The sequence below is a fragment of the Syngnathus scovelli genome, chromosome 1 (genome assembly GCF_024217435.2).
Source record: "Syngnathus scovelli strain Florida chromosome 1, RoL_Ssco_1.2, whole genome shotgun sequence".
NCBI lineage: Eukaryota > Metazoa > Chordata > Actinopteri > Syngnathiformes > Syngnathidae > Syngnathus > Syngnathus scovelli.
Genome location: NC_090847.1, coordinates 15,572,024 through 15,594,476, shown reverse-complemented (window position 1 = coordinate 15,594,476; position 22,453 = coordinate 15,572,024). Strand labels below are relative to the sequence as shown.

Genomic DNA, 22,453 nt, shown 5'->3' with positions numbered 1-22,453 from the left:
TGTTCTCATTTGTCCACCAAGACTTTAGGGGGCGATATGGAGCTGAATCATACGTAGTGACGTAGAGTTGAAAGGTTACGAATTTGACGTCGCCGCATGTGAGTAGCTGATGTTACTCTCCAACTACAACAAACCATAACAAAGGGCTCTTGTCGGTGAGTTTCAAGGATTTTTGGGGGAGTCACAAGTGAATCGGCATCAATTTGATTATCGAACGCAGACTCGTTGTCAGTAGTTAGCATCAAAGTTTCATTTTAGGACAGTCGCACTGGCCAGTTGTTGCAAACCTAACTGAGTAACTTAAATCATGCTGCCTCGTTTGTCTTATTGAAGTTAATTTCCCCATACCATAGGATATTCGCCCATTGACAGAGATTTTATTGTCGTTTTGTGAATAATTACGCCGGCGCAAGCTCTCTCCTACCATTTGCGCATAGATGCAGTGGCAGGCGAAGAAAATAATCGATTAAAATTAATCGACCCTGCCACAGCTTGGCTTTAGCTACAGGTATTTCTACTCGATCAGCAGGTAAGCTGCACATCCTCGAGCTCGTTTACCTGCTTGAGTAAAAACAGCTATGGGCCAAAGCCAAACTGTGGCAGGGTTTTTACTTTGTGGACCTGAATTTACCACCTCTGGTGCTTATTAAATTGAGGCAATCAAAATGGGATTTAGACTTCAAAAGCTTGTATAGAGTAATTCATTTTGAAATGCATTTAATTTTATTATTTCACAGTTGGGTTTTCATTCAATAGTGTTAAATGAATGCCCAACAGATGCTGTCAATCCAAAGTGGGCATTATTTTCTAACTTTGAATGCATGTCCAATGTGCAGGTGTCGTGTCCTGAGTTGCAATGAGGAACTTGAAGCTACTGAAGAGCCTGAAGAGTTCGGAGCTTCAGGGCCCGGGCTCTCCGCAGTGTTTGGCGGTACGCAGCGACACCGGGACACTACTGATCGCTTCTCAATACTCAATCGCAGAGTTCAACCCTCAAACTGGACAGGTAAAGTGGGGTATATGTACTGTACACGCACATGTGCACACACACTTTGGAAATGTGTGCGCACTGCTCTGAAAGTAGCAACTTGGTGAGATTTCCAGTAAAGTATTGGTTGGAATGGCCACTTCAAAATGAGTACAAGTTACAACTTGCGTGAAGAGGAAAAAAAATATCAGATTTTTGGCCATAATTACCCTGCACTCTCTGATTGGCAATGTTCTTTTTGCTTGTTTGTTTGTTTGTTTGTTTATGCGTGATGCATGTTTTTTTCCCCACCACTTACTGGTTGTAGGTGGCAAGTGAGGCCTCGCTGACAGCAGACGGCTACCTCCCAGCAGATGGCAGTGGCTGCGTGGTCGGGCTGCAAGACCTGCCAGAGACTGAGTCAGCATGTTTGGCCTTGACTAGCGGGGATGTCGTCATCTTTGACTTCAACACCAGCCAGGTACGTTGCATTGTACGTGTCCTCTTCAGTGCGCTGTTAAATGCACAAGTAACTAGTCTGATCCTAACAGTTGGAGTGCGTCGGCAGTGTGGACAGCGGGCTGACCTCCATGAGTTGGAGTCCTGATGAAGAACTCGTCATTCTCACGACCGGTCAGCTGTTATATTAATCTAAATCCAGCATTCCCCCGCTCTATTGTGGATTTTGAAGTAATCATTTTTTTGCACCTTTTATAGTGTACAATGGTGCCATGCTCGTAACCCAAAACATAAAGATCTCATGTCATCACTCCACAATCAAAAGAATGAAAATGACAGAAATCCCCAACCCCCCCACCCCACACACATACCTATAAAACATTCAAGAAAGTAACATATTTTACACATAGATTGTAATTAAACATCTGCTCATTTTGATTAATCAATTGTACGGCTTCTTCTTGTGTGCACAAATTGGCCACCTGAGAGCAGTATAAGTAATACATACAGAAGGGTTTACTGTTGTATTAGAAAAGTGTTAGTGTTTCATATTTGGCGCTTGCAGGTCAGGAAACCATTATCATGATGACCAAAACATTTGAGCCGATTACTGAGTTTGGAATTCACCAGGATGACTTTGGCGAAGGTACGACTTATTTGTGGATTTATGATAAACGTAGTCATAAATACTCTTGAGTAACATGGTGTCCTATTTGACAGGGAAGTTCATCACAGTGGGTTGGGGCAAGAAGGAGACACAGTTTCATGGCTCAGAAGGAAAACAGGCCGCACAGAAGAAGGCTCAGGTTTGTCTATGTGTGGGGGGTGACAGCCTACAAAATATTTTTACTGTCTTACATTACTCAAGCCAACGGTTCTCTTTGGAAACACTCAGAAAACATCAGCACATATCTGGTGTATGTTCTCACTCGTTTTTGTGGAATCTTATGTGGTCACCTGACATTTTTGCCTTAGTCTAGAACTCAATGGTGGCACAGAATCTTAACGTTTGTGGCGCTCTCTGCTGAGATTATTGGAGCAAGGCAGTGAGCCACACACAGTAAGACCATAACTGTTGAATGCATTTTGAAAGATCCCTTACTATATAATTTTCAAGGGAAAAAAATCATCCCATTTATTAATATGGCTATACCATAACATGTGGAAAAGTGAAACAATGTGATGCACTCTACATACTTTATAAAGGACTGTGGTCAATGTGCTTGCAGGACGTGAAGCCGACAGCAGAGTGGGACGACAGATGCCCAAGAGTGACATGGCGAGGGGATGGACAGCTTTTTGCTGTCAGTGCCGTCTGCCCGAGTACAGGAGCCCGGAAGGTCCGGGTGTGGAACAGGGAAGGCGTCCTGCAGGCCACCAGCGAGGCTGTCAATGGCCTGGAGCAGGCGCTGTCTTGGAAGTAAGAAGTTTGCAATAACAATTCAACCCTAAATCCAAAAGCTGACAATTCTCATCTATGTAGCTTTGTTACAACACTTAAAGCAATGATCATAGAAACTCAAATTAGTGTGCTATTTTTTACCTGCGATTGGCTGGCAACCGGTTCAGGGTGTCCCCCGCCTACTGCCCGTTGCCGGCCGGGATAGGCTCCAGCACGCCCGCGACCCCCGCGGTTCAGAGGATGGATGGATGGATGGATGGATGGATGGATGGATGGATGGATGGATGGATGGATGGATGGATGGATGGATGGATGGATGGATGGATGGATGGATGGATGGATGGATGGATGGATGGATGGATGGATGGATGGATGGATGGATGGATGGATGGATGGATGGATGGATGGATGGATGGATGGATGGATGGATGGATGGATGGATGGATGGATGGATGGATGGATGGATGGATGGATGGATGGATGGATGGATTTTTTACCTGTTAAAAAACACATTACAATTTCTCAAACATGCTATATCGTTTACCGGTTTTGGGGGGAGCTCCGACAGACTCACGGCTTTTCCATTCATTTCATTGGGGAAAGATTATTTCAGATATAAATGTTTTGAGTATGGTCCAAGAACAAGTTAAACTCTCCTCTCGAGGCACAACTGTAAACAAAATGCCGAGACTTATGCCACAGTCAAAAATGTTCATGGCATACACGGGCATGTCACATGATTAATGCAACAAAAAAAAATCTGTGTTTCAGACCTTCCGGCAGCTTGTTGGCGAGCACCCAGCGCCATCCCAACAAGCACTGTGTGGTCTTCATGGAGAAGAACGGCCTGCTGCATGGAGACTTCACCCTGCCCTTCAGAAAAGACCAGGCTAAGGCACATCCACGCTTCTATAGCCTGCTGTCGTATGCTTCTGGGGCTAAAGTTTTCCTTTCAGGTGAAGGAGCTTCTGTGGAACAACGACTCCACGGTTCTGGCTGTCTGGTTGGAGGATTTAACACCGGGCGAGGACGGACGCGTGAACACTTGGGGTGAGTTCGGTCCCGTTGTTTGTGTCGCATACACTCTGCATACATGAATGTTGTCCCATCTTCTACATGCAGTGCAACTGTGGACAGTGGCAAACTACCACTGGTACCTGAAACAAAGCCTGGATTTCGGCACAGACCCAAACCAGGCTCCGGAGTGCATGTGCTGGGACCCTGAGCAGGCTCTGCGTCTGCACCTGGCCACCCACGGCTGGAACTGCCTGGTTTACGACTGGGGCTGGACGACGGAGAGAAGCCCGGGGACGGATGTCTCGGACTACGCCAACGTGGCTGTGATTGATGGAGGTCAGGACCAATTGGATGAGAGGAATGTTGTTGATTAATATGATAAAAATTAAATAATAACACCCCCCCCCCCCCCCCACACACACACACACCCTCCAGATAAGATCCTGGTGACCACCTTCAGGCAGGGCATTGTTCCTCCACCCATGTGTTCCTTTGACCTCCAGCTCAGCTCACCTGTCAATCAGGTTACCTTCCTCTGCCAGCCTCAGAAGACCAATCAGCTGGCGGCACTTACCGCGAATGGAAACATAACCATCTACAACCAAGGTGGGTCTCCACAGTTAGTACTCCACTATTTTACCTAAATGATTAGTTCCAGCATATTCTGTATTAAAGGCAGAAGTCAAGTCAGTAATCTTTCCATTTATCTTGTTTTTTACTCCCCCCGCTAGTCCAAAGACAACATTCTGCTTAATATTGTGTGCTTCAAATCTGAAGCAGCAAAATCCACTTGTTTTCATCCACAAAAGAAGTGAGATACGTGCTTTAATGACAGGGAATTTGGCACGAAGTTGAATTTGCCACTACTCTCTGTACATCAAGTTTATCATTTGCACCATTTTATTAAGCAGATTCTGGAGGCGAACCTAACAAAGCTGCAAATGAATTTAAGACTGTGATTCGTCCCTTGGTCTTCAAGGAAAGTTTCAGGTAACAAAACTACAGTCACAAACTTGTAAAAGCAGTCATCCATCTTAAAATGTTGATTTGTTGCTTTTGCAGCCTCGCCATGCATCAGGAGGCCCCGCTATGTCTGCGACATCTGCTGTGGCTTCAGGACAATCTCTTTGTGGCTGTGAGCACAGGTCTGGTGCCCACCTCCTCCGCCCTGATACTGCTGTGCCCCAGCCAGGACGCCGACACGCTCTCCGTCAGGTGCCGAATAAGACGAACCCTGCTGTGACATTGACGACAGACTGAATTATTCTTTATTAATTATTTATTTTTCCCTGTCCTTTTTTTTTTTTTTTTTTTATCCACTGAAGATGTCGGCTAGAAGTGGACGGCGTCGTGATCAGCATGGTCCAATGTTGTAGCACGCGCTCAGTTGCCCTACAGCTGGAGGATGGGCGCATTAGAAAGTTGCTCTGGGGTCAGTCGAGTCGGCAATACTTGGGCACAATTGCCCATATATGTTCAATGTATACAATTACTCTGTTATCACTCGAGAAAAAAAATGTACAGTTCCATGTTCATGAGACACATGAGCAAACGTACACGTCATGCGATTCATGCTCCTCTCAACACTTATTCCTGGAATCCGCCATTTTGCACAGTATAGGAACAAACAGAATGGCAAGTAATAATATACAGCATCATTTAAAAGTAGTCTTTTTGTGCAGATTGTGCCGATCCTTCGGTGGAGGAGTGGCAGGACTCCAGTGGGTGCAGCGTTAACTTCCCCGTGCCCTGCACTCAAATGGCTCTCTGCAGCGTGGATGGCCAGGTAAAACCAAACTGAATAGTTCAGACTTAAACTGATTCAGTGGTACATTGACTTACAAGTGCCCTGCGTGTCTATATATGTACTTTATGTCATCGCTTCAACGTCTAGATTTGAAGAGTCTCTATCATCATTTCTCACTTTTGTAATAGTCTGTAGATTTAACATGACTAACACTCACAAGCGTACCACTGCAGGTGATGAGTTGTACTTTAAAGCCAACACTAACTTTGCCAGGAGTGTGTGCTGGGCCTGACAGACAGATCTCACCTGTATGCTGCTGATGTGAAGGTAGGTGGCCATTTTGGCACACTGGCTGATACTGGCATCCCTGCTGAACTTGTCCACTTCCTTCCCCTTAGCTCGCCTCCAACGTGTCATCCTTTGCCGTGTGTGACGACTTCCTGGTGGTCACCACGCACTCGCACACGTGCCGCTGCCTCAGACTGAGCACACTCGGCCTTAAAGGTACATGACTATCGTTTTGTCCCTCTCGAGACACAATAGAAATAATTACCACAGCGAGCAATAGACCGTAATAAAAAAATCCTCTCGTAATTAATAATTATTTAGAAATGAAGTGATTTGATGTCAATTGATTATCAAATTAAACAATCACTATTTTGATAACTGATTATAGGGTGCTGCTAGTTCAATTTAAAGTTATCCAAATCCTTAGAATGTCATCCTTGTAACTGCAAATATTCTCAGATTTCTGTAGTCCTGTTTGAAAGCAGACTTGTAATTGTGCTCGAATTAAAATGAAACATTTTAAAACAGTTATCAAGTTTTTTTCCTGACATGTTATAGACCAAACTAGTAACTGACTCTTAGTTTATGTTCATGCATATTTTTGCACTGTCAATTTGAAATATTGTTTTTGAATATAGGAATGGAAATTGAGACTTTTTTAATTCATTTATTATTATTATTTTTTTATTAATCCAATATAAAAATAATTGTTAGTTACAACCATCATGTTAATTTCTATTCATGATAACCGCCACATTGCACAATAGCATTTTTTACGAACACAACTAATAGGCAACTATTCAAAGAAAATAACCAGCGACTTAATTTCCTGCGAAGAAACATACAATACGAGCAGAATCACATGCACATTTTTTGTTGCGTGACAAGAAATATACTTTGAAAACTCCCACAGCGCTGCAAGCAGCCTTGGCCCAGGACAGCGGGCAGAACGACGAGACCTTGCGGCGAGTGGAGCGGGGGTCCCGTGTGGTCACAGTGGTGCCACAAGACACACGGGTGGTCTTGCAAGTGAGATCTAAACACTCTCTGCCTCTCAAGACCGCTCGCAGGGAGATGTTTACCGAGTTTGTGTGTGCAGATGCCGCGTGGGAATTTGGAGACTGTCCACCATCGGGCTCTGGTGCTAGCGCAGCTCAGGCAGTGGCTGGACGAGTGAGTAGACGAGTGTAGACCTCCGCCACGGCCCAACAGTCCTGTATGTGTGATGTACAGGAGGTCATGCAGTCACTGCTGTGTTTTGTTTCCCAGTTTGAGGTTCAGGGAAGCTTTCGAGTGTATGAGGAAGCTGCGCATCAACCTCAACCTCATCTATGACCACAATCCAAAGGTACATGTAAAGCTTTGTTGTTATCATAGAATATTACTCTGAAGTATTATTTGGATAAGTTTAGAGATCATGTCAAAACAAAGGTTAAGTCATTGAGAGAAAGAAGGATTTAGTGTAATAAAAATCTACAATAGAAAGATTTAAAAAGAGAGGAGGCTGTCTTCTGACCAATCTGCTCACTACTTTAGGTGTTCTTGGAGAACACGCACACATTCCTGAAGCAGTTGGACTCCATCAGCAACATCAACCTGTTCCTCACAGAGCTCAGGTCAGCCCATCGTTGTCATGTGAGGACTGGCCACCATGAGTTCTTTTTCAGCTTTTAACATCCCCCCATCCCTTTCGCCATCAGGGAGGAGGACACCACCATTAGCATGTATCCTCGCCCCGAGGGATGCCCGCAACTACAGCGGCCGCCGCACGCCCCCGGATCTAAGAAGGTGGATGTCGTTTGTGATGCTCTACGCAGAACCATGGAGGACACACATCCCAACAAGTCAGTGAAAACTTTCAATAGGAATTAATAGAAAAACATTATATAGTTTGAATTTTTTTTTGTCATGATTATTCAATAAGATTTTAAAATTATGTTTGTAGTTCTTAAGTCATCTATCTTGTCCCCCCCCACAAACACACGTTATCATTTTAATCTATATTCATTATTTTTTTCCCCCACATTTTATTATTTTAATCTTTATTCATTTTAAAAAAATAGAATTATTTTCTAATAAAAAAACAATTCCCGCCGGTTTAGGTTTTGTCTGTCTATACTAACGACACATGTGAAGAAGTCAACTCCTGAGCTGGAGATCGCCCTGCAGAAAGTCCATGAGCTTCGAGGTGAGCAAGATGCTTTGGGACGCTCTCATGTCATGCACTGCTTTGGCACAATACACACTTAACACAGCAGATTGCTTTACAAGCCAAATATTAGAAACAGCTCTGAGTGCAACCGCTGCCATCGCTTTTGCAGTGAACCCTCCTGAAGGAGACGGTGGCGTGAATGCTGAGGAGGCACTGAAGTATCTCCTCTTCCTCGTCAATGTCAACGACTTGTATGAACACTCGCTGGGGACGTACGACTTTGACCTGGTGCTCATGGTGGCCGAGAAATCACAGAAGGTACTAAAAAAAAGTCTGAATGTGAGAGTGACTGTTTGTACCGCGCCTCTCAACAAATGATGATCAGCAATAGCCTATAATTGACGAGGTGAATTGAGGTCAAACCCAGATGCTGCGTGTGCACAGGATCCCAAAGAGTACCTCCCCTTCCTGAACATGCTGAAAAGCATGGAGGTCAACTACCAGCGCTACACCATTGACAAACACCTGAGACGTTATGGCAAGGCACTGATGCACCTCAGGAAGTCTGGTAGGCCTCCATTTTGTCTCTCACAGGAAGTCACTTTTGCACAGAGGTGAGTAGTAACATGTAGACTCGGTTCAGCTGATAATTTACTCTTTATGGACATTTTGTGATCGGCTTTAATGTTTTAATTCATTGACGGTTGATCATATCGGTGAATGAAGACATAATTAGCCGCAATTTTTCCACATCTTCCTCTGACGAGCTGCCACAAAGAAGAAAAAGGACCACGCAACGGTCAATACTTTGGAATTACTCCTCAACCAGATGAAAACTCTGGAAAAACATTTGCAGAAAACTATGGACACTCTGAATGAAATGGAGACTTAATTGATTGGATTAGAAACCAAGATGGAGGAAATTGCATTTCTCAAAACTGAGAATGTCAAGAAAAGCTGAAAATAGCAAAAGTCCTTCCCATTTAGTATAAACAAGTGAATAAGAGTGAACTAAATAACTCGTCCTATTTCGATTCTCCCACGGTCCTCTAAAATGATAGAGAAACCGTTTTGTCAAAGGTTACTCATGCTCTCACAGATTTCACCGAAAACATAAAAGTAGATTGTGCGTCTGGCAGTGAAACCTTGGCTGGAATCATGACAGGATCAGATAAGCAGAATTGCTTCAACCCAGTTCCCATAAGGTGAAATGAGAGCGTAAAAATTGAATTGTTTATGTACTTGGCCAAATACACAAATCAAAAAGTCAAAATCGACACAATGCTCTTCAAATGTCAGAGACATTGATAACTCAAACAGCAAGGAGGAGTTACGACTCATACGTTCACAATTTAGGTTCTTCATTCAAATACTATCTTTGAAGAAGTTCCACCTTGTATTTTCAGTTTTGAAAGCAGCTCCCACCTCTCAACATGCACAACTAAATCAAATGAAACTCAAAGTCTTAATGTCTTTTGTTTTAGGAGATGAGCATTTCCCAGAGGTTTTACAGCTGGTGAAGGAGCAGAAACTTTACAGCCAAGCTCTGCGTCTTTACTCAGCTGACAGCGCTCACTACAAGGTACTTCACATTCAGCACCTTCCTGCTCAGCTTCCTATCATAATCGCGTGCGACTTCTCCCAAGGCACTGAGCCGTGCCTACGCCAAGCACCTACTAGATCAGCAGCAAGCTGAGCAGGCTGGCCTGATGCTGTGGCGATGCGGTGAGCTCGACGGAGCCTTGCAGGCCTTCACCACCGGCGCCAGCTGGAGAAACGCCATCTGCGTGGCACAGCAGATTCCGCTGCCCAGCGACCGGCTTGCCCTGCTAGCCCGAGACCTCGCAGGTAACCACGGCGGTACCGTCAATAAAGGAAGCCATAATAAGCGCGGTGTCTTACATTCTTTTTGGTGCCATTTTCTAGATATTCGTGTGCATGCGAGCAAACACCCAAGAATCCCTAACACTGTACATTGTGGCTTTATGAAGTCAAGTCCATTAAAAATTGCTGACATGAACTTGCAACTTTGAAACATCCAATCTGGCTGCCATGTTGCAGCCATGGTAATTTAGCTCAAATTGAGGTCTGTGTATGCAAGTTAAGGCAAAACAATGACACTTTTTAAATTTGCTTTCTCTCAGGTAGGCTGAGCGGACAGCGACGCTACACGGAAGCAGCCGTGCTGCTGGACCAGTATGCCAAAGTAAGTTGTTAACACAAAACCAACAGTTTGTAAATAATGACTATCATTGGTGATTGTGGTTTTGTCCTCATGCAGGACTGTGAGGAGGCCATTTCGATGCTGATCTCCGGTGCAGCCTGGGAGGAGGCACTACGGCTGGTTGGTGCAAAACATTAATGCTTACAAATCCACGTTGTGATCCAGTAATAGCACTGACAAAATTTTAAATTGCTTCACGCTTGTGTTGCAAGTACAAAATGTGCAGTACATATGTTGATCGTACTTCAGTTTACTTCCATTGTCAGTTAAATTGAGTGTTTCTTTTTATGCTTGAGATTCACATGCACAACAGAGCTGACATCACAGAGACAGACCTGAAACCCGCTCTGGATGAAGGTAGCTTTTAGGAGCCAATTTTTTTCTCTTAAGTGGAACCTTCCATCTTTTAATTTTGTTCCCCCCATGGCAGCGGCATCAGCACAGATTTTCCTGGTGGAGACGCAGCTGGCCGCTTTCTCGCGCCACCGCGCACGTCTGACGCTAGTGCGGCAGCAGAAAGAGGACAAAGCCCGAATGAGCATGCTGGGTGAGGATGGGAAACTGTGACGTGATGGGTTGCCATGGTAACATCATCGAAACAAAACAACATTTTGTTTGTTCGCAGATGAGGATGGTCCCGACTGTGCGGACGCAGAACTTTACTCCGAGGCCAGCAGCGTCACAAGCGCATCCAAGTACTCTCACAGCAACTCGCGCGTCTCCTCGTAAGACACACGCACACATTATTATTATCATTATTTTCATTATTACTAAAACATGATGCGCTAAATAAAAAAATAAAAATACACATTCGGAATCAATTAAAAAAAAAAAAAAAAAAAAGTAGACATTTGTTGGCCAGTGTAATAATTATAATAATCAAAACCTCTCTTTTTTTTTTTATTGATGAAAGGAAAAATAGCAGGGGGAAGAGGATACTTAAGATAAATATGGAATAGACAAAATCTTTTTGAGTTTTAGCTTTGAACACAGATGAGTTGAAAGCATTGAGTGACAAATCTGTCACAACAATGCCCAAATCAACTTTGCACGTATTACGATGAAGCAGTACTTGCAAGCCTTTGCCGTTGAAAGGCGATGACAAACCACACTGATGTCAAACTAAGACCATATCTCAGTTTGGTTAAAAGTGTGGGCTAAAGTACATACGATCTGATGACACGGGATCTTTAAGTCAAATATGAACTTCTGACTTTTTAAATTGTCCACCAGATGGCACAAGTTCTCACCACTGAAACATGTAGATTAGGGGTGTACAACTCATGATAGAGGTGGCCGCATTATTTTTTGTTGTTGTCATTGTTACTCTTGGGCCACATCGGGCAAGATACGTCCTAACAAACTGTATGAAAATGTAATTTAAAAAAGTAAAAAATACGTACTACATGTCAGGTTGTTTTTTTTTCTCAAGCCAATATACATAGAGCAAAATATTTTTAATGCTCGAGTGTGTATTTTTAAATACACCTTGACTCCAAAATTCAGTGTATAAGCTACTTTCTACTTTCTTCTTGACCTCATTTACTTTTGTGGAAATGTTGTTTCTGGGTGTAAAGATGTACCCAAATGACGTTAAATGTTCACGAGATATGATGTGATGCAGGAGGTCTTCAAAAAACCGTCGCAAGGCTGAGAGGAAGAAGCTGAGTCTGAAAGAAGGAAATCCCCAGGAGGAAAAAGCGCTCATGTACGCCCTGGGAGAGATGGTTGCCAGCGTGGACAAAATGAGAGGTGAATGTGTACACTTGAATTGTGCGGATTCATGTTTCTGTGGTTTGATTTTGTGTGCCTGTTCTGCAGAGGAGATTCAGGCGCTGCTCAAGGCTCTCGTGCTCTTCCGCTTCGACAGGCAAGCCGATGAACTCCAAATCGTTTTTCAGCAAGCTCTGCATGCCATGGAGGAGGCCGTCCCGGAAGTATGGCCTCAGGACATGCAGAGCAGCCACACACCGGTAATCAATTTTCAATTCAAAATCTATTCCACATACAAAGTATTTTTTTTTAAATGGTAAACCACTGTGTGTGTGGGGGGGTGCGCCTCGGTGTCTCTCTGCACTGTGTCTGTCTGTCTGTCTGTCTGTCTGTGTGCATGCCAAAAAAAATGTAATTTGATGCATGTATATTTCCCGTCTGAAGACAAACATTTAAAGTGAAAACAAATCCGAATGTAGCCCACTTGTCTGCTTGTTGTGTCTCAGCTGACGGGACCCAACTCAACAGCAAACAGTATCATGGCTTCCTTCCAGCAGCAGCAGACGCAGCCAACGTTAAAAGGTCTGCAGGATGTGCTCATCTTTTTGTCATATTCACACACAGACAAACCACTCATTCATTCACCCAGTCAATGCATTTGTGCTTTCCTTGCTGTGATGTCTATTCAACTCCCGCCCGGAAAAAAAATAAAAATAACTGATGCTTTGCATGTTTCCTGTCACCAGATATTGAGATCTCTACTCCGCCTACGATGAGAAGTGGAGTCAAGTGGAATTTGGACTTTTGAACGTAACATATTTTTGTTTGAATGTATTAGATATTAAAGAGAATACAAATTATGTAAAAAAATAAATAAATAAAGCACTTCTTCATCCAGTTGAATATGTCTCAATGGGTTGATTGCCTCAACAAGCTTCTGCACAATTGAATTTTTGGAACAGGACTTTTGAAGGAATTCCTCGCCCATCTGTACTTGTCAGTAATTGTGGCTCATCTAGTGCAAAATCTCTCACGCTGAGGGGATGTGGTGTGAATTAAATTCAAGCCCCCACCTAACTAGTTTGCTGATTGGACAGATGACTTGTTACCCTTGAGCAACTCTTTCTGTGATGTAATTCTGAATGTTCCAGATCTGACCAGTGCAATGTTGTACAATAAGCTGATAGTAGCTGTCTTCACCCTGGGCGATCTCCAGACACCGCTTCGTCTTTCTGTTCCGGATCGATGATCCCTGGGAGGAGGTCAGTGGTTTTGAGTTTTCCCATTTTGCTCAGAACTGTGAGATTTGCCTACATTATCGCCGCCACGCACCTGCTTAAAGTCCCAAAACATGTCGAAATTCTTCTGCGCAGCTATGTTGCACTCATAGAGTGCCGGGTAGATGCCACTGCCAGGGTCCACCAGGCAGCGGTTGTTGTTATACTTGTGGGATTTGATGCCACCCACATAGAGGTGTCCATTGGTCCGGTAGAAGCAATGCTGTGGCAAAGAGAAGGGTCGCTGTGAATTTATGAATTTGGAAGCTTTCCGCAGTAAAAATAATAATTTTGAGTCGGATCTCCTGAGAATAGGACAATGGCAGCACACCTGAGGCTCCCTATACATGTTGGCGTGACTTTCTGACAGTTAAACAATGTGGAAACAGCAGTTGTTGCAGCTTATTAAAAGCAAATATTTCAGTCTTGCTTCCTACACACCTAGATGCGTGTCAATTTACAAAATTACAACTCTGTCTCTTCAGATTGGCTTTCCATCTCGGTTGGGCTCGTACCTGCGGGGAAAAGTAGTGGCAAGAGTAGAGGATGGGTGTGCTGCCCGGAACTGGACCCTGGTCGATGCACAGATCCGGCTTTAGCTGGTTTATCAACTGCAAAACACAGCGGAGCAAACAGTGTTGGCTTGACGCTGTTATTGCAAGTAAGGGGTAGGCCACCAAATAATATGTGATTCACTTTAGTTAATTTAATCATGCCTATTTCAATAATTTTGCTCACTTGAAGAGTAGATGGCTTCAAACAAAAGGCGCTCTTGTCCTGTAGTTGTTAACACATCTTGATGTACATAAATACCATGAAATAAGAGTCGAAACTTATTATTATTTTGATCAGAAACCCAAATGTCTTCTGTATGCAACAAAAACCAAGGCATTAACCTTGACATTTTAATATTTTTGGAGGGGACTAATATTTAAAACAATTTTCAAGCACTAAACGTTGAGGCAGAGTAGGAGAGTCCACTAATTGGCCGATTGCTTGTGCTCACCGCTCCATAGGCGACCAGGTCTTTGAGAGGGTCCAGCATGGGGTAAATGTTATCCAGGTACCACTTGAAGGGCTTGCACTTGAGCCGCTCCCTCAGCGCCTTGCGTTCAGATACGTCGCCGATGTCCACGCCGTGGTCCTGAGTGGAAAAGGTGCACAAAATGCCCACCGTGCTGGCTTTTTCCGGATTTCACATTTTAATGTTTGGACAATTGGAATTCTTTGACAAAGCGTTACTGTAATTTTCATGTAAAATTTGCGCGATTAAGAATTCTTTTGTGATCTGTACTGACCACTAACCCGAAAAGGAAGGTTCCAGGCGATGTTGACGTTGTACTTGTACTCATCCAGCCACACCTCGGCCACCCGTAGGGCGTTTCGCTTCATGGTGGTACTGAGGTCATTCAGGTAGGGCTTCTTGGCGCGCTCGATGTGGGCGATCTTGGAACAGGGGATGACCTCCACGCTGCCGCCGCACAGCCACACCTGCAGGCTCAAACACAGAGCCGAGCCGCCAGATCACGCTGACCAAACGTTCGGCTTTTGTTGAGAACTTGAACTGCACCGGAGTCTTACCCGAATGCCCAGCTCCACGTTCTCACCGCCGTATATTTTCATTCCTCCATCCAGGCTGCCGATCTCGCCAAAGAACTTGCGATCTGCAACAAGTATCCCCATGATGGCTGGGCTCCTTTTGTGTCGGAGAACACGGGCAAAGTCCATCAATACAACTTGCACTTTTAAGAAACGGTAGTCGCAATTTAAAATGAGAACTAGGGGGAATATTCCAATTATATCCACTATAATTAATGTTGTGTTATACATTTTATTTTAATTCTATTTGGAATTAGTCAGCCTTGGCAGATTTGTAGATTTTTTTCTATTTCAATATTATTTGCACTTATAGTTATTTATTTATTTATTTATTTATTTATTTATTTATTTATTTATTTAATTCTCCAGTGCATTTCAATGGGCGTCAATTATACGTAAAGTTCACTATTCACGGGCTGGCTAAGACATTTTGCCACTGTATTTAAAAAAAAAACTTTTAAAACTTCTAAATTGTAATGGACTTTAGAAATATTCAAAACCGAAACTGAGGAGAGCAGGTGCAAAACGTGCGACTCACTTGGCAGGCAGCGACTCGTCCTTGAGCTCATACCACTCGGGCCTGAAGTAATCGTACATGCACCACAGGGCCCAGTCAAAGGCATCGGCGGCCGGTCCATAGTGGGTCACGGTCAAGTCGTCGTAATTGACCCGATCGAAGACAGGCGTCAGGATGACCGTGCGGTCCTCCTTGATGCGAGCCAGCAGCGGTTCTGCCCTGAATGCACAAGCGACTGTCAGTGGTGGGAGGTAACAAAGGCGTCGATGCAAAAGCTACATATTTATTTATTCGTTTCTTTGTGCTTATATTCCTTACATGTACTATACACAGTATAGACGAAGCCAGACTTGGACATGCATAATCAAATTTGAAGCTTATATGAACAGCTTTGGGAGAGATACACTTTTCCTAATGAGCTGTATTGTTACGTAGAAATTGATGACTCTTTGGCCAAGTTTTAAGAATGTCATTTCTGTTTCAAGAAACGAGCCAAACCAACGGGGAAAACTGTAGCATCGTTGCTACTTGCAAATGTGTATGATCAAAAGGTAGAGGGGGCCCTCAGGGGCACTGCTCTCCTCTGAAATATGCTTGAACACCCCCAGATGCCAGGCCAGATAAGTGACTTCTGGGTATTTCAGATTTTTTTTCGGGAGTCTATTTCCACATTTTGTCCTGTAGAACTTGATTTTTAGCAGCATTTTTCTGGAGAACGCTGTAGGTTTTTAGAATTTTTTTTTTTTTTTTGAGGATGTCCTGAGATATCCGTGGCCACCTTATGACCCCCACCCCAAGAAAAGAATCCTAGCTCGGCCAGTCTCACCTCTGACCTCCGCAAACATGGAAATGGCAAGAGGTCATTTAAGACACCAACCATTGCACATGGACTTCAATATGGGCGTCCAGGATGGCCACCACATCACCAGTGGCTATCTTCCACCCAGACAGTCTGGCCTGGGTGAGGCCAAGCTGCTCCTTGTGCACGATACGCTTCAGCAGTCCTGGACGCTCCTCGTGGATGACCCCGATGTAGTCTTCCAGCTTCTCCATCAGGTCCTCTGTGGACAAACGGTCAAGGTGAACAACTTATTCTCATTTCTTACTTCCTTGTTTGCGACCTACTCAAATAGTGACAATATTTCCATTCATACAACTCGTATATAGAAAGGTTCTTTTTTTCTGGCATCCGTTAAATACGTAAATAGTTCAACTGAAAATACGCCATTTTCTGGTAGTTACTATTAGTATTGCAATCTTAAAGATACTAAAAGAAATGGGGTGAAGGATTCCCTACCTAACTTAACTATTGCTGGTTCAGACCATGTTCCTGAGTGGAATTTAATTGTTATTGTTATAAAGTGAAGCTGTATAATGTTTTTCCCCTTAAAAGCACAATGTATTGTATAGTATATCATCATGCTTATTGTTGAGTTGAGCTGCAGGCCGCACCCCTCTCTGGCTGAGCTGCCTCAGGTTTGGGTGTGTCTTCCTGCCTGGAGGCAGCTGATTGAGTGCACCAGGTAGAGATGTTGGGAAAATCAGTGTGGTTTGGAGGCACTCACACACAGGACATTGAAGAGCAAGCAGTGTGTGTAACAAAGGGAAAAGCTGGATGTGAGGAAAAGAGACTGCAGGACAAAGGCTTGTAAAGACAGAAGAAGGAGCCAGTGAGCTTTTGGACATTTGTGTGTTTTGCAGAGAAATGGACCACTAATGTGATGAATAAGTTTAAATGTGTTTGTGATCAATCATGTGAAAACTTCAAGATAAAATATTATATTCTTCATATTATTTGGGTGAAAATACAGTTAATAATTTGGTGTGTTTAGAAGGTATTTGAGCTAGAACTAAGTGATTTGTGTGTGTATTTACAGGGGTTAAAACTGGCTTGTTTGGGAAAAGTGCTTTAAAAAATTGATTTAGTTTATTTTGGGTACTTTAAATATGGGTATTTTCTACTTACTGAAGTTGGTTTCTAATAGATAAAAAATCAAGTAGTTGATTTGGGGTTATGTTGTTTGTGGGTTTTGGGTTATATTTTGACCACCTATTTCTGGTTGTGTTTAAAGGTTTTTCACCTGTGTGGATTGGACAACTTTGAAAAATAAAATAAAAGAAAGAAAGAAAAGAAGTCCGAATTATTTGAGTGAATTCCATTCGAATCTTCGAAGCAAGCCACCTTATCAAGTGGGGGAGCTGCAGTTTAACCTCACAAGAGTGAGGTCCACGTGACACGCATCGGACTCCGTAGGGTTCAAAGCTTGTGCAAAATAGTCCGGAAATTAACCCATTGGTTTAACCCCATTGGAAAATGTACATTGAATGATCGTCAAAGAGATATGCAACCTTTGAAATTATGAAATTTGGACTGCCCTCTCTTCATGTACCATTTGTGCTGTGGTCGTCCACCAGTATTATCTCTCTGAGCAGGCTGGCAGGGGTCTTGTCCAAGATGCTGCGGACCGCCCGCTTGATAATAGACAGAGCTTCGTTCAGGTATATCAACACCACGCTCAGGCTGGGGAGATCAGCAGGGTACGTTTTCTGTGTGCATCTTTATAGAGGAAAGAGCAAAAAAAAAAACATGATAGGTCACGTCATTGCAAATGATGTCTCTCGTATCTCGCCTACCAAATGCATGAACATGCCAAAGTAAACCATTGTCGGCTGGGATAGGCTCCAGCACGCCCGCGACCCCCGTGGGGACCGAGCGGTACAGAAAATGGATGGATGAAGAAATAGTCAATAGACGAATAAAAAAGTGAATAGGCCCACATAAAATGAATAAAAGAATAAATAAACAAGTGAGCCATTAAAACATTCAAATAAATAAGAGATCAATTAAAAGCTCAACAAAATAAACACATCTAATACAGTTGCCTCAGGGTTTTTTTTTTCCAAGCGTTTATTAAATATGCTGCAAGAAAGCAATTCAAATCGGAACAAATTTTGAAACAGGATGGAAAGTAAATATTATGTACTCAAACAGTATAATGTTGTAGAGCTTGTAGAGGTACAGCTCTCTAACTTTCCTAACAACTCATTCTTATTCAGAAATCCATCCATCCATTTTCTATACCGCTTGTCCCCACAGGGGTCGCGGGCGTGCTGGAGCCTATCCCAGCAGTCTTCGGGCAGTAGGTGGACCAGAACCAGTTGCCAGCCAATTGCAGGTCACACAGAGACGAGGGAGCATTCACACTCACAAACAATTTGGAGCGGCCAATCAGCCTACCATGCATGCAAGGGGGATCCTTCCATCTGTGGTCCCTTCTCAAGGTTTCTCATTTTCCCCTGGCAGGGGTTTTTTGAGTTTTTCCTTGCCCTTTTGGGAGCTTATGATCAGGGGATGCTTTGAGAATAATTGTCAATTTTGGCTATGTGAAGCCCTTTGAGACTGTTTGTGATTTAGGGCTATACAAATAAACTTGACTTGACTTGACTTGACTTGCATGTTTTTGGAATGTGGGAGGAAACCGGAGTAGCCGGAGGAAACTCATGCGTGCATGGGGACAACATGCAAACTCCACACAGGGAGGGCCGGAGGTGGAATCGAACCCGCACCCTACTAACTGTGAGGCGGACGTGCTAACCAGTGTGACACCGAGCCGCCCTATCCAGAAATGTAGGCGCTGTAAAAGCTACTTTTCAGTGATGTCTGCTCAATACTGAGTGCGAAGCATGATAGACTGGCAATAACAGACTGGTTGATGAATGCATCTAAAATATGTAAACGCCTTAAGTTGCGCAATCACCCATTCACACCTGCAATGTTTTCTGCCTCCTGATTTGCCTTTCTGGGGAAATTCACTGCGGTGAGGGGTTTTAAAAGCCTTTAAACATTTATAATAAATAAAAAAATATTTATACAAAAAAAATACAGTACTGTAATGGGAAACATATACAGTTTAATAATGGAAGAACATGTATAAGAAACCAAACGTTACGGTACTGTAAATAAACAGGAGAAAAAAAATCAGTTTGTACTTTGGGGGATTTCATTATTTTAGGGACCGCGACCCCCACGATAAACACTGAACACTGAATTTGGGCAGGTAGTGCAATGCAATTTTGCTGAGTTTGATCAAAGTGACGGCAGACGGATTCTGAGCTTTATTGTATTTAATCCATTCTTGGCACAACAGTGTCCATTGAACCAATTAAAGAAGTCAATTAACTTTCTGCAGTCTCCACTTGGCCACTTCACAGACCAGCCAATCAAAGTGCACTCTGTTAGGGTTTTCCAGGTTATCTTGATCCTATGATTATGTTAGAATGTAACCTGTAATAATTAAACTCGCCTGTCCTGTCTTAACAAAAGTAGTAGAACAAAGTGCTAAGATCTTTTGAACTGATTGACTAGCTGCAGAGGAAGCAATCAAAGTTGTTCTGTTTCCCACAACATCGTAAAACACCCCCTGCTCTGATCTTACCAGAGGCCGGGGGTTCACCAAACCTGTCCACTCCCACCCCCACTCTGTTCCTCCTAATAAATATGCCCTTGCAGGAAGGAGACCTTTCAGACTTCATTCGATAATCGCTGTTCAGACAGCGACGAATGGACTCTCCACCTGCAGGTGTCTAAAAGAACTTGCTTGTCTCCTGTTTGGTTCTTGCAAAATAAGTTGGAGTGAGCAAATCTCTAACACACTCCATTTCTTTTCCATTAACACCAAATCGGTAAAAACACACTAGTGTTTGTCAACGCGTGAGCAGAAGCTGATTCGTTGGGGTTCGAGAGATGGGATTTGTGCATTTATAAACAACAAGATCTTCCTTTCAGATGGTAAATGGTCTTTCACTAGTATGGCGCTTTTCCACCTGTTGAATCCCGCAAATCACTTCACCTTGACTTCCTCATCTAACTCCTGATGACGCAGCATCAGCAGCAGCTGGGGCTTCACTAAAATATATTTGGACGGTCATAATTGCCGGGGATCAAACCGTCAACAACCACTCTCCTACCAAACCAAACCGCCTTCATACGTTATCATGTCATGCAGCTGATATGTGCACCGAAAGTATGTGAGCCAGCTCCCTCCCGTGCAACATGTGATCAGTTCATGTTTCTAATATCTAAGATGATACATAATGATGGTAAATACAATGATTATATGTCATTGCGGGGTGTGTAACAGGAACGCCTAGGAACACACCACCACATTCATACACCTTGGCACAAAAATGAAATTCCCATCACGTTTACACAAAGGGCATACTATTTTCTGTTACAAACTCGTCAGATGAGTCAAGGGCAAGTTGACACCAGCACACCCTCAAACATGGTAGACTAGATGCGCTTGCCATCCACATTACAGCAAGATCATATAATCTGTGTTATATCATGAACTTTGGCGTGTGACATTTCAGCATGCAATGAGCCAACTATTTTGCTATGAAGTAGCCAACATGGTCTGTGGAAAGGTGTGTTCAAGCGATCTCGTTGTGTGGGTGCGCTTGCGGCTACCTGGCGTGCCGTGTGTCGGGAATCTCTCTGTTGAGCGGCAGCCTGTCACTAAGGAAGGCGTTGTAGCCATACTGGATGAACAAGGCCTCGGCCTCCTTCTGCTCCTCCTCGCTCAAACCCTCTCCCCACGTCTTGAACAGGGCTGAGTTGGGGAACAGTTTCCTCACCACCTTCTTGTCCTTGAGCTCCTTTTCTGCCTTGTCCTCGGCTTTCGCCATCACCGCCACTGGCTGTGCATTGTTTACAACTTCGACTGTAAAAATGGAAAGTCGTTTCATTGTTTCGTCCATATTCATCAAATCTATCTTAAAGCCCGTGTACTAGTAGTGTTTAAAACCAAGTGTGTGGAAAAGGTAAACCAGAGCGTTATACAGTATGCTATTATTGATGAATTATTTAACTATAATTTATGAAATCATGAGATTCGTTATGGGAAGATGCTATCATCTCCATGCAGAAGTGTGCAACTCTGGGAACAGCTAAGATTCTGCACAGAACCCTCGAGATCCCAGGACCTGATACTGATAGGAGATACTGCCCAGGTGGGCAAGGAAAAAATATTAGATTAAATAGATTACATTTTACATTATATTATATTTAATATATTATTTGAGATATTTTATTTTACATTAGAGATTATATCATTAAATTCTAGGTTAGATTATAGATTAAATTAGAAAAATAATTTACAAATTAAGATTACAAATAAAAAATAGTAAATAGGGATCATTTTAGAGGCGAATGCTAAATCAATTAAACAAATAAAATATCACATCAAAAAATGTTTTGATTTTACTATTATTTTAAACAATAAATTAGGGAACTAACTACATTTTAGCCACCCAAATTTAGGCAGAGAAGTGGCTAAATAAATACAACAAACCTTCAAAACAACAACATAAAAATATTTCATGGAATTACTTTTTTATGTTGTACTAATATTTTTATTTAATTTAAATAAGTAAATGAACTACTTATGTAAAATAATGCATTAATAAAGTATGAACAATTAACTCCCCAAACGAATGCAACAAATATTGGTGGACTCTTAATTAAAAAGTCTCTGCTGTACATTGCCCATTCTAACAATGGATAGAACAGGTTGTTGCATGATTTTATGGGGATGAAAATTACCCCCCAAAAAAAGAAAGGACTTACGCAATCTCTCAATGTCAGCTTCCATCTTTTCCAGCCTCTTGAAAATCCCCTGGTCGTGCACTGAGTCGTTGTAGATGACCCTGTGCAAACGCTCCGAGTGGCTTTTCACATCCCTCCGAATGGAGCCCAGGTACAGCAGGGTGGAGGCCACAAAGGTGACCAGCAGGACACCTCTGAGCCAGCCAGGCCTCATGTCAACTGCACAAATACGTGCACGCCACTCGGAGTTCAACTGTGTTGTAACTGAATATCCCGGTAAACAAGAGCGGATTAAGTAGGAGCAGACGCGGACACTATCATCACTTCACTGGTTTCTTTTATATCAAACAAGTTGTTTTAGGTTCTCTACCTGACATGTTTCGGCGAGGGAGCCTATATGCTCTCTACAACCTGGAACAGCATTCTGGAGAGGTGAATGGACAGCAGAGGGCGTGGCTCACCTGTCAAATCTGACAGGTGAGCC

General features: G+C 43.2%; 2 protein-coding genes across 2 annotated transcripts; one reads left to right on the top strand and one right to left on the bottom strand.

Annotated features, from left to right (window-relative positions):
- The first annotated feature begins 21 nt into the window (after positions 1-21).
- On the top strand, positions 22-12,872 carry elp1 (elongator acetyltransferase complex subunit 1). The gene is made up of 36 exons (XM_049732176.1): positions 22-155; positions 837-1,006; positions 1,296-1,448; positions 1,519-1,600; positions 1,992-2,072; positions 2,147-2,232; positions 2,656-2,846; positions 3,600-3,723; positions 3,785-3,878; positions 3,951-4,181; positions 4,281-4,451; positions 4,757-4,835; positions 4,908-5,060; positions 5,171-5,277; positions 5,528-5,631; positions 5,866-5,919; positions 5,991-6,096; positions 6,794-6,909; positions 6,980-7,053; positions 7,150-7,228; positions 7,417-7,496; positions 7,581-7,724; positions 7,983-8,068; positions 8,202-8,350; positions 8,477-8,600; positions 9,517-9,614; positions 9,679-9,880; positions 10,177-10,238; positions 10,314-10,376; positions 10,553-10,613; positions 10,687-10,803; positions 10,882-10,981; positions 11,881-12,008; positions 12,078-12,229; positions 12,476-12,551; positions 12,716-12,872. Exons 2-36 carry the CDS (start codon positions 857-859, stop codon positions 12,775-12,777), a joined length of 3,939 nt encoding a protein of 1,312 aa, XP_049588133.1. The 5' UTR covers positions 22-155; positions 837-856; the 3' UTR covers positions 12,778-12,872.
- LOC125976865 (probable polypeptide N-acetylgalactosaminyltransferase 8) lies at positions 12,786-22,414 on the bottom strand. The gene is made up of 11 exons (XM_049732864.2): positions 21,991-22,414; positions 20,833-21,085; positions 17,753-17,919; positions 16,240-16,423; positions 15,384-15,581; positions 14,828-14,942; positions 14,552-14,737; positions 14,253-14,390; positions 13,762-13,857; positions 13,302-13,469; positions 12,786-13,221 (listed from the first exon to the last, which is right to left on the bottom strand). Exons 1-11 carry the CDS (start codon positions 22,181-22,183, stop codon positions 13,075-13,077), a joined length of 1,845 nt encoding a protein of 614 aa, XP_049588821.1. The 5' UTR covers positions 22,184-22,414; the 3' UTR covers positions 12,786-13,074.
- Between the last annotated feature and the right edge of the window lie 39 nt (positions 22,415-22,453).

Excerpts from the sequence above, each read along its gene's own strand:
- LOC125976865 (XM_049732864.2), bottom strand. The coding sequence starts at position 22,183 with ATGAGGCCTGGCTGGCTCAGAGGTGTCCTGCTGGTCACCTTTGTGGCC. Across the intron at positions 15,582-16,239 it reads ATTGAAGTCCATGTGCAATG|GGCAGAACCGCTGCTGGCTC; the intron begins GTTGGTGTCTTA and ends TTGTGCATTCAG. Across the intron at positions 14,943-15,383 it reads GACGAGTCGCTGCCTGCCAA|GAGCCCAGCCATCATGGGGA; the intron begins GTGAGTCGCACG and ends CCGACACAAAAG.
- elp1 (XM_049732176.1), top strand. The coding sequence starts at position 857 with ATGAGGAACTTGAAGCTACTGAAGAGCCTGAAGAGTTCGGAGCTTCAG. Across the intron at positions 4,452-4,756 it reads CATAACCATCTACAACCAAG|ATTCTGGAGGCGAACCTAAC; the intron begins GTGGGTCTCCAC and ends TTTATTAAGCAG. Across the intron at positions 6,910-6,979 it reads ACACACGGGTGGTCTTGCAA|ATGCCGCGTGGGAATTTGGA; the intron begins GTGAGATCTAAA and ends TTGTGTGTGCAG.